Raw genomic sequence first — 15,827 nt, 5'->3', positions numbered from 1 at the left:
ATGCTCAACTCACTACTGTCCTCGGCTTTGGATAGACAAGGCCGCATTAAAAAAGACGTGCATGTGACAATTGGCAAGTCTTATCTCTTATGAAACGGTGGTCAACACAAATTTCAAGCTATATCTTTGAAAAGAAAAATCCCTTATATATTACATGAGTATCATAAGACAATTGAAAAAAAAAATTGTAAAATATTACTTCTTCATTATATTATAATTTGTTTTTCATAAACTGGGTCAAAACTTCGATGTTAAATATTACTTTCATTACAATACTACATCTAAAACTTTTTTAAAAATATCCTAAACCTAATTACACTTTTTAAAAGTACCTAATAATACTTTAAATATATTTAAAACAATGAAAAAATGGTCTTTTACATAATAACATCTTTTAAAAAGTAGCAAACCTAATATCACTTTCTAAAGGTACATAAACCTAATAACAATACCTAAACAACAAAAACTTTAAACCCCATTTTAAAAAATTATAAGCGTTTATCAACTGTTTTTCTTTAGATGATTTATAGAGTGCCTTAAATTTTGATTCAAGTCTTTCAAGATGACATTAACTATAGACAGCAAAAACGTTTAATACATTGCACATAGACATTTTCTCCCCCTATTACGGAACCAAAACATGTTTTAGTTCTGATAACCGATGTTTTCGAGTTCATTTGACATTGGTATATTTTTGATTCACATATTGACTTGATATAGTTATTTTCCACACTATATAGTATATAGTCTCATTTCATTTAATTTTCTAATAACTTTACAAGTAGTTTCCTAATTTAGCTAATTGACTCAAGTACACTAAAATATTTTCAATCAATGTAAGGTCAAATTCAAAAAATTTGACACATTCATTCTATAAGTATATCACATTCACACTGATGAAGGTTCACAAATTAACAAATACTATTCGAAAGAAAAGAAAAAAAACGGAGGAACAAAAAATGGTATTCGGAAAAGAATTTTCATCACAGATGGTATCAGAGTGGCAACAAGCTTACGTGGATTACAAGTATCTCAAAACCCTTGTCAAAGATATCAACCGTTTCAAACGCAAATCCAATCGTCACGGCGGTGGTGGTTGCCGTCAGATGAGCCCTTCTTCAACAGTGGTCGAGATTAACGATGGAACAACGACGCCGCCGATTCAGGTGAGTTCTACGGCGAGTCAACGGTACGAGACAACGTTTTTGATGACGGCGGAGAAAGGAGGAGAGTATGAGTTGGTGTTTTTCCGGCGACTAGACGACGAATTCAACAAAGTTGAGAAATTCTATAGAGAGAAAGTGGAGGAGGTGGTGAAAGAAGCCGCGGTGCTTAACAAACAGATGGATGATTTAATCGCGTTTCGGTGTAAGATGGAGGAGGAACGTACGGTAGAGATGGCTCGCTTGGCCTCGCATGTCGCGGTTTCTCGGGCGGAGCTCGCCAAAAACACATCTAGTAAGTGAAATATCAAATATTTAATGTTAATAAACCCAATAATTGATAATCTAATTAAAAACCCTTGTATCTAAATATATACATGAAATAATAATAAAAATATCATGAAGATCTCATGTAACTCTTACTATAAAATATATCTTTTTCTTTGTGGTTTTTCATATATTCATTTTTGTTTCAAATTTGACCCTCAGAAATTCTTATTCCCAGTCTAATAAATAATAGCAATGAAAATGAAATGAAATTGTTAATATATATATATATATATATATATATTTTGTTCAAGTTTGTCCACCTCTAAGAAAAAATTAGATTATACTCTCTTTCTAGTAAGGTTCACAAAAAAAAAAACTCTCTTTCTAGTTTGCGTTATATTCAAATGAACAGTAACAATACCAAACTCACCAAATTTGAAATTTGACCGTTTGTGAAAGTTCACATGGAGGCCATAGAGGAAGGAGGTTCCAGTCGAGCTGGTCGATACGATGAAAATGACATTAATAATACTGACGAAGAAGAAGATAACAATATATTCCTCACACCGGTCAATGACTTTAGCAAGATGAAAGCTTCAAAGCCCGCTCCGATCGAGGCTTTAGATAGCATTAAGATCAACAACACGAACGAAACGCCTCGGTCCACTACTAAAGGCGTTCTCAAGGTCTTGAACCAGACGGAGCTCAAATTCAGCAGAGATAACCAGAGCTGGCGCTCAACTTTTTAGGGCTATAAGCAAAAAAAAAAAAAAAAAAAACTAATTGCAGCTCATGGGGGTCAAACCTGAGAGGTAGTGCTAATATTAGTACAACTTAACCACTGGTCTAAGAAAAACTTTTATTGAAAACGGCCGAAAGTTTCTATTTATATGCACGGCCGCAAGCCAATGCTTGGCTTGCTTGGCCTCTTGGCCGGCTCTGGAGATAACCTAAGGAAAATCGAGGAGAAGCTAATATGCGCCTTTGTCGAGTTCCATAGGAAGCTTTGGTATCTCAAGAGCTATAGGTGCGTATCATTTTACACCTTCGATCTGAGATCAACGAGGTGATTTATATTTTTTAATTAAATCTGAGATTTGAATTATTAAAACATATATGCAGCTTCTTGAATGTGTTGGCGCTTTCGAAGATATTGACGAAATATGATAAGGTTAGATTCGTTAGAGAAGATATTTTGAGTTCATGATTTTTTTTGTTATGGAGTTAATTTGTTATATATCATATGTGAAAATGTGTTCTATAAAGATAACTTCAAGGGATGCTGCTAAGTCTTACATGACAATGGTTGATAAATCTTGCCTTGGAAGCTCTGATGAGGTAAGATTAGTTTTCTAAAAAAAATTTGTTAAAGAAATATATGTTAATTTTATAGATGAATTTGACTATGTGAGATATGAAATATTATAAACAACACTTCCTACCAAAAAAAAAAAAAAAAAACAATACTTGATGGATTTGATGAAGAACATTATCTTCTAAAATTCAATAGAAAGATCCATTGAACGTAACGAGGCAGTGATAATTGTTGAGTCAATCCCAAATTATAGAATAATAACTTATTAACCAGTTTAATTCTAGCTTCTCTGTTTATCCTTATATATTGATATATCTTCTATTGCTCTTCGGCTCTTCCTTTGTCATAGGTTATGAGACTAATGGAGAATATTGAAGCTACATTCATAAAGCATTTCACGAATGGTAACAGAACAAAAGGAATGAACATCTTGCGGCCAAAACCTAAAAGAGAGAGACACCGACTAACATTTTCCACAGGTACAATTCTTACTCTCTTATGTCATTTTCTCTCTTTCATGCTTTGCTTTCTCAATTTCTTTACATGTTCTTTATGAGAAATGATGTTTCAGGTTTCTTGGGTGGATGCATGTTTTCTCTTATAGTGGCTCTTGTTGCTATCATACGCACCCGAAACATTTTACAAGATGATGGTCAAAAACAATATATGAATAATACTGCGTGATGTAAATTAGGCTATGTTCGTAGTTCTAATCTTACCATTCAACATTTTCTAACTATCGAGTCGCTTCTTCTTCCTCACAAGCTTCTTTCACATCCTTGCTGCTCCTCTTTACAAGGTAAAAAATTGAAACTCAACCGAATTATCAATAAAAATTAAATATTTTAACAAATATATCACTATTGCTTTCTCCATGCAGGTGACATTACCCGATTTCTTCTTGGCAGATCAATTATGCAGCCAAGCGCAAACTCTTAGAAGTATTGAGTTTTACATATGTTACTACGGTTGGGGAGATTTTAAACAAAGAAAAAACACTTGTGTAGACTCACAAGTCTTCAATACCTTCCTATTCATTGTTGCTGCTTTCCCATTTTTTTCTCGCTTCCTTCAGGTGCACAAAATTGATCTCTACTAATTTTATTTTATTTTTCAAATAAATCTTTTCTGACATTCTTATAGTTGTGTAGTGTATGAGGCGGATGTTTGAAGAGAAACATAGAACAAGGGTATAATGGTTTCAAGTACATTTTGATAGTAGTAGCTGTATGCTTAGGGATGGCTTATGAAGTCGATGGCGAAAAAGACCGTCAAATTATTTGGAGATTGTTAGGTGGTATTACCTCGGCTATGGCAGTGGTTTTCTGTACATATTGGGACTTGGTTTACGATTGGGGACTTCTTAACCGAACATCCAAGAATCCATGGCTACGTGATAATCTTCTCGTCCCATACAAGGAAGTGTACTTCATCGCTATGGTGAGTTTTAGAACATTATTAGGACCACCCAGCTTGGTATTGTCGGTACCGTGCCCGGTCCTGATATTTCATAAATCTGATATGACTGACGTTGACGTTTAGGTTTAAGCCTAAATCAACCGCGGCTAACCTAATACATACATAGAAAATTTGTAGCATTAGCATGGCCCCCAAATTCCCTAGAGATTTTTAACTATGGCTATCCATTTCGGAATAGGGGTTACCAATCATATCCAGATATAACCCCAATGACATGATCCCCGTATGTAGTTATGTTGTAAAAATCCAATGGGAATGGAAACATATCAAATATGAAACCACGTAACCAGATTACATGAATTTGAGCATCATATGATGAGAGTTCCAGTGTGATACTGTATCTAATCTTTACCTGAATAATAGTAATTAATAATAAATACTCATATCCAACCTTTACATATAAATTACTTGATCGAATATATCAGAAATGCACGAGATCCTAGTTTTGTCTCTATACGGATTAGATCAGGGCTAGCCAGCGTGTAGACCTGTCCAGGACAAGACTAGACCACCATAATATCCTAGGCATTATTAAGTTTCAATTTTTTTTTAGAAATATATATATTTCAAGAGGAAGTAGGAACAACTGATTTTTCAAATGCAGGTGATAAACGTGGTGCTGAGTTTTGCGTGGATGCAAACGGTGTTACATTTCAAATTCGAGTCCATGCACACACAAACAGTGGTTGCTGTCGTGGCAAGTCTTGAGATCATTCGTCGTGGATTATGGAACTTCTTCAGGTTACTTACTAATACGCTTTAGATTACTTTTTTTTCCGAGACTTTTTAGTCGCGTTTTAATTATAAAATTAATCTTGGTTCTTAAAAAACAGGTTAGAGAACGAACATTTAAACAATGTTGGTAAGTACAGAGCTTTCAAGACCATTTCATTACCATTCAACTACGAAGTGGACCAGTAAATGTTTGTTGATTAGATTGTAGCCATCCTTGCTTGCCCTTAGGTGGTCATCTAATCTGCTGTAGTAGTTGATAATGATATTAATATTATCCCAAATGTATGTATGTATCTATACGAAAAGGACATTAGTCAATTTACGATCAAATCTACATGAGTGACAAGTCTCACAAACTAGTCAACAAAATTCGATCATTATACATTTGTACTACTCGTGTTAATATTTATGATTTATATATCTTTCTCCTTCTTTTGGACAATGTACACCAACACTATACACTGTACTTTTTCTTTTATCGTCGTGTCGTGTACTGAATAACTTTCTTCTCTTTTATGAAGAATTATTATCACTTGAAAAAAACGAGAAAAGGAGACGTGTAAAGTTGAGATTCACACCCGCAAACTTCCTAACAAGTAACAAAGGTACGAAAAATATCTTTAACATGATGAAAGTTATAGATAGATTCCACTTTTTAATCCTTGCATTAAAAAAAGTGTAATTAAATTATAGTATTGGACAAAGAATGTGGTAATAGATTAATATTAATATGGTATATGTAAAACATGTTACAGTTTTAAATAGTTACTGTTAGAATTTAGATCCTTTTTATACAATGAAGGTTGACATATGTATCAATTTACGAAAAAAACATATTCGATTTAAATTCCTTTCAAACTTGGTATATAAATTTTTATTAACATAAAAAAATTGAACTGTGTTCACTTGCCTTTGTATATTATTTTTAAAACAAAACTTGGCTTTGTATTCATCTATACACAAACAAATTCCGCAAATAAGTAATAAATTACAAAAAGTAGTATTAAAAAACTAAACGTTTCTTTCCGGTCACATACTAATTTTATCTTATGATTTGTATAGATACTATACCCAGGACTTTATTATCAAAACGAATAAAATAATACAGCATAAGGTTTCATGTCACATGTTCCGAATCAAAGTTGATGGATATGGTCGCATTGAATTTAAACTAAAAATCGCTTGGAAGTTGGAACTAGACTTATCAACAAGTGACTCATGGCAAATAGTAAATCATTGGAAGAGTTGTGATTTAGCATATAACCAATAATGTTATATTTGATTTAGCATTTATGATGCAACTAACCAATATGATCCGAAAACTCCGATTTTTCTTAGTAAATTCTAAACTGTATCATCTGTAAAGACACTGAAAGTCTGAAATACTCAATAGTGCCATTTTTTTCTTAGTTTTCAGTACAGTTATCGTTTTGGGTTATATTAACATATTATCAATTTCTAAATAATTTGATTCGGTAAGATTTTTGGGATTTACTGGACAATTTAATGCTTGAGAAAAAACTGCGTACGTCATGCACAGCGCAAATCAAGAACTAATTAATACAAGAGATAGTTACGTCAACCGATTTCAGAAATTTTCGTAAGAGCAGTTGATATCGGTCACTAAAACCCGCACCTGAGTCATAGCTCGACACGAGTCACGAGTCACGAGAGTCTTTCAATCCATCCCCGACAATTTTTTCTAGAAGCAGCCAAAATTGTTATGTCCCATCAACGTATTGAAGCCTACCACCAAAAACGCTTTGGGAATGCAAGGCAAAAGCAAGCTAACGATGAAAACAAAACACGTCTAAGTCCACCAACACAGAAAAGAGGCCTTACTAGTGGTGAGATAAAGAGTGCATACAAAATGTAAAGAGAACGGACTAAAAGAAAAAGAGAAGTCAATTCAATAAACAAAATGCATGAGTGAGTCCAACGTACACATGCAAAAAGATATAGGAAAACAACAAAGAAGAAGAAAACAAAAAAAGGTAGAGGAAGACGCGCAATGACTGGTTGGCCATTAAGTATACAGAAACTATGAGAATGTATCTAATTTTATTACTCGACTTTTATTAAAATTATGTTATTGACCGTTTGATTAACAATTAAGCAGTGTTTCTATCTCATTAGTTTCAGTTAATTTTTGGTTTTTTAAATATTTTTTTGGAGACTGGACTTTTTATACGTTGACTCATACATTCTATTCACTATTCAGTGGCTAAGTAAAGATCTTTTGAATTTAACGAAGTGGATCGTTTTTGTCAGATCGTAATCTTTGATTCTTCGTGGAATACTTAATAACTTAAACCATATTCTTTCCTATGGTAAACGAAAAGAGAATCATGTATTATTATTGACTGATGACTTTAAGTCCAAATAGTTTGACTCACGTTTGCAATTTCGATACCAAATAAGAGAATATGTAAAGGCTAAGACCAAAGTTATTACTATACTAAGAAATTAAGATAACTTTCCGTTTAGATCTAAGTTTGAAACCTTCGAGACTATCGTTGTCCATATATATAATATATTTGACCAACACATTAAAATAAAAACAATATTATAAATATACAGAGATTAGACTAAACTAATCACAGGATCATATACGATTAGTTTCTTAACTTGAGAAAAGTCAAGTGGCCACTGTACGTTTATTATTATTTTAAATATCATCTAATGATTTAGATTTAGATTTAGAGGGTACTAATACTATGGTAATATACTACAGTAGTATGGTATTGGTAAGACAAAATAAGTAAGCTATACAGTTACGATATAAAATTTATATTATTATTTTTGAAGTACATTTTGTGTTATGCCTTAGAAGTTTTGGTTATTTAATTTGTTTTATTTATAACATTAACTCCTAACTATTTTTCTAAAATAACAATTTCTGAAAACTTATTTAATGGAACTATTTAAATCGACATAATTTGATATATTTATTACCATAAATAGCTTGACAACATCTATACATTTCGATTTTTCCAAAAACAACTCTATACATTAAATTTTTAATCCCATAAAAATCTTCAAACCTATTTTAATAGATCTTTAGAAACTGTATGATCTCTTAAATTTAAATGACACAGCCGAGTTTGAGTAACAAATGATTACAATCGCAATAATTATTATAACGTTAATAAAGTTCATATAACGAGAACCTAACTTTAGAAACTCAATAATCGGGTATATTTAACTTTAGCATCAAGAAAAATATTTAATATAATATATACCGTGTTAAGAAACTGAATATTATTCTGCGATAATGTTATCAACTCAAATAGAAAAACACTAAAATCTCTCTTTTATTACTACGGATCGTAAACTCCTTGCTCATCAAGCATTTTCCATATATAAATATCAACTTCACAAACGAAACACAACACACAACCAAAACCACTAATATAACGGTTTTGAAATACGGGTTAAACCACTAATATGATGCTTTGTTGTTATATAGCGGGACATGTTATTAACATGACAGTTTGAATTAACATTAGTATAAATATAAAATATTATTAATTCGGTTTTGAAACACGAATTAAATCTTCCTTTAAATATTTGGTCAATACAACTAATATAAGAATATTAGACATATTAAATCAGTGTAATTTAACTAAAATTTTGTAAAACAATTAAATCATTGGTAAAATTATGACTTAATCCGACAATAGCTTATAATTTACATATTTATGTATTTATTTCCCTTATTATTTTTCTAATAATTGACAATACAAACAAATTATTATTTAATTAAACAAAACAAACTAAATATAAAAAAACAAAAAAAATTAAAATGTTATTATTTTTAAAAAAATTACACTGCAAGTTAAAATCTAGTTGGTGTAGAAAAACCCGGACCAAATGCACACGACTTAGTAATATTTTAGTTTGTTGAACTATCATTTTCTTACACATCTTTCTTTTTCCTTAGTTGTTATTTTTGGTTAAAAGTTATCGGTAATTATGACAGGAATTTTAAAATTTTCCATGTTTTTGGAAACTTGCAAAAATTGTTGGATACTGTCACAAGTTTCATGATTTATTCCAAGCATAAACAAAAATATTTTCAGTTATATCTATATAAAATACTATTACAAATGTTGTTCAGCTACATATATGTATGAACTAACTATTTTTGGAAACTTTCTTATTCTTTTCAAATTTTATAAAAATGTTTAGAGAAACTAACAAAAATTTTACGACTTCCCGTATAATTTTGGAAGCATTCATTCAATATCAATATCAGTATCAATATGACAATATATAATATTGATTTCTTTCTACATATAAATCACAAAATCTAATTATGATCACAAAATATAATTATGATCCTTAATCACTGCATTTATAGATCTCGGAAACTTGTACCGTATGATACACTATACCAAAATTTCATTCGATTCACATATTTTATTGCCATCTCCACCACCTCATGATCAAACTCATCTCGAATTTAGTGCACCCAAGGCCAACTCTTTTCTCTCTGGTAAATATATTGAACGATTTCGTATAATAAATAGATTTTTTTTTATAATTAATCGTAGATTTTTTTTAATTTTTGTTTGTGCAAATATATTAAAAATACTCACTCAAATTTCTCTATATTTTAAATTAGAATAATTCAGATATTTTTATTTTAGAATAATCTCAACAAATTAATATTATTATCAGATGTGCGTGTTTTATTGTTTCCATCTATTAAGGGCCGTGGTGGGGCGTACTCACGCGCTTTGGTTGCCCAATCATCTGAACACAATGGTTAATGTAATGTGTTTCAACTAATAACAACTAAGCTCGAAAATAACCCTTCTTTTTGTTTTTTCTTACACATTTTTTAAATATTATTTTAAAGAATAATCAATAGAAGAAATTGACCCCATTATTTTACTTATTCTATATATATATATAGACTGACCGGTCACAATATTTTCCACATCCAATATCAATTTTTCCTCTGTCTTCTTCTTCACTCAACTTCTTCAGACACACCCACACACATTAAAAAAACATTAACTTAACAAAGATTAGATTTCAGACAAAGATTTTGTCTGAGACAAATGAAGTTCGGGAAAGAGTTCTCGTCTCAGATGGTGCCGGAATGGCACGAAGCTTACATGGATTATGATTATCTCAAATCTCAGCTTAAAGAAATCATCAAATTCAAACGCAAAACCAATCCTCAGGGAGCTGGTGGTCATCATCATCATCACCACCACGACGGACTTCACCGGAAAATGACTCTTTACCGAGCATTCAGCGGTTTAATCTCTACATCACCGCCGGAGAAAAAGAAACACCACCACGGCGGCGGACACGGCGGTAGTGGTGGTCAGATCGGACATTTCTCAGATTCCGACGACGATCTCGAGGAAGGGATTAAGCCGGTGACTGCGCCGATTATGGTTCGCTCGGCGAGTCACGGTTACCAGACGACGTTTTTGATGGCGACGGAGGAAGGAGGAGAGTACGAGACCGTGTTTTTCCGGAGATTAGATGATGAGTTCAACAAAGTCGAGAGATTTTATAAAGATAAGGTTGAAGAAGTGATGAAAGAAGCTGTGATGCTTGAGAAGCAGATGGATGCTTTGATCGCGTTTAGGGTTAAAGTTGAGCATCCTGATGGTTGGCCTTGGGAGGAACGTACTGTGGAGATGACTCGTTTAGCTTCTGATGTTGCTAATTCTGCGGCTGCCGTCGCTGCTTCTACTCCCGCCGGTGCTAGATCCACCACCAGTAAGTATATAATAAACCTATCTCACTCACTACATAATTGAAACTGATCTGTTTCTTTCTTTGGATTTGTTACTCCGGTTTTATCGAACCGTAATTGGCTGATTGATTAATTTCGGTTTTTGTCAAACCGAAACCGTTACTCTTGTTTTTATTTTCAGCATCTCTTTAGACTCTCTCCGCTTTGGTTATTAATTCCGGTTTTTATCGAACAGTTTACCGTATTGAATGTAGTTGATCTGTTTCTTTTTTTTCTCTGGTTTTGGCATTCTTAGAACAATGTCCGGTTTGAATAAACCGTAATTATACCGAGTAGCGAAATTGAAATTTGAATTTAATTCTGGTTTGTGGTTGCAGTGAAGGTTGGAGCTCATCATCGTCAAGCTCACATGGAGGCGATACAGGAAGGAGGATCGAGTAAAGCTGGTAAATCCTCTGACGAAGAAGATGATGGAAACGATGATGATGATGGAGAGAAAGAAGAAGCTAACGGCGTGTCCGCTATAGTAGAAGATGATGAAATCAGTAAGCTGAAAACGGCAAGGCCACCTCCGATTGAGGTTTTGGATCGTGTTAAGATGAACCATACGAAAGAAACGCCACGCTCCACCATCAAAAGTGTTCTCCAGGTCGCGAATTTGACGGAGCTTAAATTTAGCAGAGAGAATCTGAGGAGAGTCGAAGCGAAGCTCAGACGCGCCTTCGTCGAGTTCTATCAGAAGCTTCGACTACTTAAAAGCTACAGGTGCGTTATACTCGTATGTATATGTTGTTGAATTGGATGATCAAATCTTAAAGAGTATTATGATTGATTGATTTTGAGATTCGAATTCGATGCAGCTTTTTGAATGAATTGGCGTTTTCGAAGATATTGAAGAAGTATGATAAGGTAAGATTTGGCTTCTAAGCCTTTGAGATTTTGATTTTGGTTTGTTTTTTTCAATTTTGGAGTATGATTGAAATGTGTTCGACGAAATTACTCTGAAACAGATAACTTCAAGACATGCTTCAAAGTCTTACATGAAAATGATTGATAACTCTTACCTTGGCAGCTCTGATGAGGTATATAACTCTCACAAGGCCTTTTTGGATTCAGTTGGTTGATACTAACGTATGTATCTTACTCAAAGTGATCTTTCTCTTTTTTTTTTTTTGTCACAGGTTACGAGACTCGTGGAGCGTGTTGAAGCTACGTTTATAAAGCATTTCGTGAATGCTAACAGGAGAAAAGGAATGAATATCTTGAGACCGAAAGCTAAAAGAGAAAGACATCGAATTACATTTTCCACAGGTGGGCTTTTCATTCATACATTTCTACATGAGATTTTGTTTGTCAATTTCTAATGTGGAATTTTTGGGTTTCAGGTTTCTTGGGTGGATGCCTGTTTTCTTTAGTTGTAGCTCTATTCGCGATCATACGAACCCGAAACATTTTGCAGGAAGAAGGCCAGAAACAGTACATGAACACTATGTTCCCTCTTTACAGGTAAAACTCTAATGTTTCTTCTCTTCTCATGACTATACATCGGAAATTCGTGGTGGCGCTTATAGTTTCGATTATTCTTACAGTTTGTTCGGGTTCATTGTTCTGCACATACTTATGTATGCTGGTAATATATACTACTGGAGGCGATATCGTGTGAATTACTCTTTCATATTTGGGTTTAAGCACGGAACTGAACTTGGTTATAGACAAGTTCTATTTGTGGGATTAAGCATTGGAGTGCTTGCGCTTCTTTGTATTCTTGCCAACCTTGACATGGAGGTTGACCCTGAAACCAAAGATTACCAAGCATTAACCGAACTTCTTCCTCTTTTCCTGCTCATTGTAAGTCTATAAATCCGGAACCAGCTTCTAAATGCGAAACTCAGCTATATTAAGCTAATAACGGAATAATTTTGTGATCTAGGTTATGTTTGTAGTTCTAGTCTTACCATTCAACATCTTCTACCGCTCGAGTCGCTTCTTCTTCCTCACTTGCCTCTTCCACTGCCTTGCTGCTCCTCTTTACAAGGTAGAACAAAAACTAACTTTTTCATTGATCATGAAAAAGAAATATTGATTAATGTATAACAATTATATGTTAACTTTGACGTCCCCTGCAGGTAACCTTACCTGATTTCTTGGTGGGCGATCAGTTAACAAGTCAGGTGCAAGCTCTTCGAAGCATCCAATTTTACATATGTCACTACGGTTGGGGAGACTACAAACATAGATTAAACACTTGCGCAGATTCAGGTGCCTACAATGCTTTCTTATTCATTGTTGCTGTCATCCCATACGGTGCTCGTCTCCTTCAGGTAAAAAAGTTTGTTCACTCGAAATCCAACCGTTCAAAACTCTCGTCATTTATAATTGTCTAAAAAAACCCCTATATGTTTGCAGTGCTTGAGGCGACTGTTTGAAGAGAAAAACCCAGAACAAGGATACAATGGTCTCAAGTACTTCTTGACTATAGTGGCCGTCTGCTTAAGGACAACTTACAGTGTCGTTGACGAGGATCATGAATTTGTCTGGAGAATATTAGCTGGGATCTTCTCAGCTATTGCTGCCATTTTCTGTACTTACTGGGACTTAGTCTATGACTGGGGTCTTCTGAATCGAACATCAAAAAACCCGTGGCTCAGGGATAAACTCCTTGTCCCTCAGAAGAAAGTATACTTTATCGCAATGGTGAGCACAAACTATAGAAAAACCTCATCATTTTGAATCGTAGAGAAACTCTGAATATAACACTTTTTTTGCAGATCTTGAACATCTTGCTCAGATTCGCGTGGCTGCAGACCGTTCTGGATTTCAATTTCTCCTTCATGCACAGACAAACGATGGTTGCTGTTGTTGCCAGTCTTGAGATTATCCGCCGTGGGATATGGAATTTCTTTAGGTGAGGAATACATAGGTTTCTGCAATTTTTCTTTCATCATGAATCCACGCTATTTACCGTCACACAACATATAATATAACTTTCTTGGTGGGTTGTTAATGAAAAAAATAACAGGTTAGAGAACGAGCATTTGAACAATGTAGGGAAGTATCGAGCATTCAAGACGGTTCCCTTACCATTTAACTACGACGAGGATGACGACAAAGACAACTAGTTTTTTTTTCGGTTTATAGATTTAGATAATTATGTTAAGACCGATTCATCCACATCGAGAGGAGGATTGGATTAGACTAAAGCTGGTTTAATGAGTTCAAGGAGCTGTTACACTCAGGATAAAGGATATTTGCTAGATTAACCATAGTAATTAGGGTCACTGATTTGCTAGAGGCAGGTGAATGGAAGGAACACTTGTAGGGTAGATAGACTCCATTAAGCATTGTACTCAGTATATCACATTTTGGGTTATCTTAATTATATAAAAAGTTATTAATGTATAGAGGAAATAACCCTACAACTAAGTGATTAATCTCCAACTATGCAAAAATAATTATTAATTAAATGCAAACACATAATTTTGTTTAGAACAATAACAAAAGACACAAAAATTAGTTTCATTGAGATGCATTCATGGACATCAAGAAAGCAATGACCTAAGTTAAAAACCAAATTCCTCCCAAGAACTAACCAAAGTAATAATCAGAAACGGATTGAAAACATTCTGATAACCCCTCATGTAACGTCCCCGAACCGTTCTATGACCACAAAGGCCATCGGACGGCGCCGAGACGCCACAATGTGGAACTGCACCAAGGTGATCCAGTCGAGGAACGGAAGCTGCAGACTTCCCGACCTGTCCTCCCTAGCACAATTCCACCCGCAATCGAGACTACTTAGGCTTTGCAACCCTTGCGGCCTGGTGCGTTGTGTTGACCCGGACAAGGCCGAGTATCATTTGCAAACTTGCCATGCTTTTTCCCGAAAACCGAATATATTACTTCAATAGTTTATTACATTGAAAATAAATCATTAAAGCAATATATAAAGATAGTCGGATAATTTATCATAAATCACTTATGAAAATATAGGGTTTTACAAAGAACACAGAAAAACCCTATCTGGTACCCTAATGTTTGCTCCAGCTCTAGACTGACTTAGGCTTTCCTGCAAGACAAAAAGATATCATGAGTAATCTAAGATTACTCAGTGAGCCTGGGTACCCCTTTCTCCTAAACAGGATTCTACTTTCCCCAACCCGACTACCCCGGCAAGCAAAGAAAACAAGCAAGCAAGCGAGTAATCAAAGCAAGTAATCAAAGCAAGTAATCAAAGCAACGCAACAGAAACAATAGCGGAAGCAAATTAAACCACACACAAGCGAGAGAGGTTAGATCAATACGACTCGACTCGGCGATCTAGACTCGCTATACACATCAAAAGACGACTAAAGAACACTTTAGACTCTTAACTCATACACGACTCGCAAGGACAATCTTGAATGAACAAGAAACACTTGAAATACTCTAGACTCCTTCACCTATCAACCACACAAAGACATCTAGAATACAACAAGGATCGCTTGAAATACCCTAGACTCTTTTCACCTAAGGGCCCCTCGAAATTCTGTCCCGTTCCACAACCTTTCTCATGCTGAAACCACAAAGGTAACCAGCATGAGCCCACAAATATGCTACATCGTCATGTAGCGGTCACACTAGTAGCTAGCTAGCCGTGACATTGTCCCGCGCGAGTGGTCGTCGAGAACTCACGCGTGACATCCGCATTTGGAACAGAAGATTGACACACTATTCTAGCTAAGACTCGAGAAACAAATTCAGGAGGCTAAGCTAAAATAAAACACACACCATAATTCAAGCAGTGATAAAGCAAGCAAACAAGCATGAAATCACGCAAGAATACGACATGCAATAATCAACAAGGAGCAAGAAATACAATTCAAGCAACTTAAGATTATTCTACATGCATGCAACCAAATTAAGCAACTTAAGCAAAATTAATGCAACAAGTTCTAATATGCATGTTACCGAATTGATTTAACCGTCTTAAATCCTTAAGTCCAAATTACGCATGCAAGGCCATTTGATTTAATCTCTTAAATCCTCTTAGTCCAATTAAGCATGCAAGTTCATTTGAGTTAACCAATTAAATCCTTTAAAATTCGTTTAAGCATTTAAGCTAACCTCCCATGAATTTATGCGATAATAATTCAAATGAACTTTA

The 15,827-nt window shown here is 34.4% G+C and overlaps 1 protein-coding gene and 1 pseudogene across 2 annotated transcripts; both read left to right on the top strand.

Annotated features, from left to right (window-relative positions):
* The first annotated feature begins 933 nt into the window (after positions 1-933).
* On the top strand, positions 934-5,348 carry LOC104783486 (phosphate transporter PHO1 homolog 6-like; annotated as a pseudogene). Its single transcript, XR_015596105.1, has 11 exons — positions 934-1,458; positions 1,887-2,162; positions 2,379-2,460; positions 2,556-2,604; positions 2,700-2,771; positions 3,098-3,227; positions 3,320-3,547; positions 3,629-3,823; positions 3,900-4,188; positions 4,832-4,968; positions 5,061-5,348. The product of XR_015596105.1 is annotated as a phosphate transporter PHO1 homolog 6-like (transcript).
* A 4,498-nt stretch (positions 5,349-9,846) lies between these two features.
* LOC104779646 (phosphate transporter PHO1 homolog 5) lies at positions 9,847-14,083 on the top strand. The gene is made up of 12 exons (XM_010504029.3): positions 9,847-10,707; positions 11,062-11,449; positions 11,545-11,593; positions 11,695-11,766; positions 11,866-11,995; positions 12,070-12,190; positions 12,274-12,532; positions 12,615-12,719; positions 12,811-13,005; positions 13,091-13,378; positions 13,453-13,589; positions 13,704-14,083. Exons 1-12 carry the CDS (start codon positions 10,032-10,034, stop codon positions 13,801-13,803), a joined length of 2,520 nt encoding a protein of 839 aa, XP_010502331.2. The 5' UTR covers positions 9,847-10,031; the 3' UTR covers positions 13,804-14,083.
* Positions 14,084-15,827: the final 1,744 nt, after the last annotated feature.

This window comes from Camelina sativa, chromosome 4 (genome assembly GCF_030686135.1).
Source record: "Camelina sativa cultivar CO46 ecotype springtype chromosome 4, ASM3068613v1".
NCBI classification, from domain to species: domain Eukaryota; kingdom Viridiplantae; phylum Streptophyta; class Magnoliopsida; order Brassicales; family Brassicaceae; genus Camelina; species Camelina sativa.
The sequence above is the reverse complement of the archived record's forward strand: the minus strand, read 5'-3'. Positions and strand labels throughout refer to the sequence as shown.

What these genes read in the sequence shown, in the direction of transcription:
- LOC104779646 (XM_010504029.3), top strand. Translation starts at nt 10,032, where the DNA reads ATGAAGTTCGGGAAAGAGTTCTCGTCTCAGATGGTGCCGGAATGGCAC. An exon ending in TATTGAAGAAGTATGATAAG is followed by an intron (nt 11,594 to 11,694) that starts GTAAGATTTGGC and finishes ACTCTGAAACAG; the next exon opens with ATAACTTCAAGACATGCTTC. An exon ending in TTCCTCTTTTCCTGCTCATT is followed by an intron (nt 12,533 to 12,614) that starts GTAAGTCTATAA and finishes TTTGTGATCTAG; the next exon opens with GTTATGTTTGTAGTTCTAGT.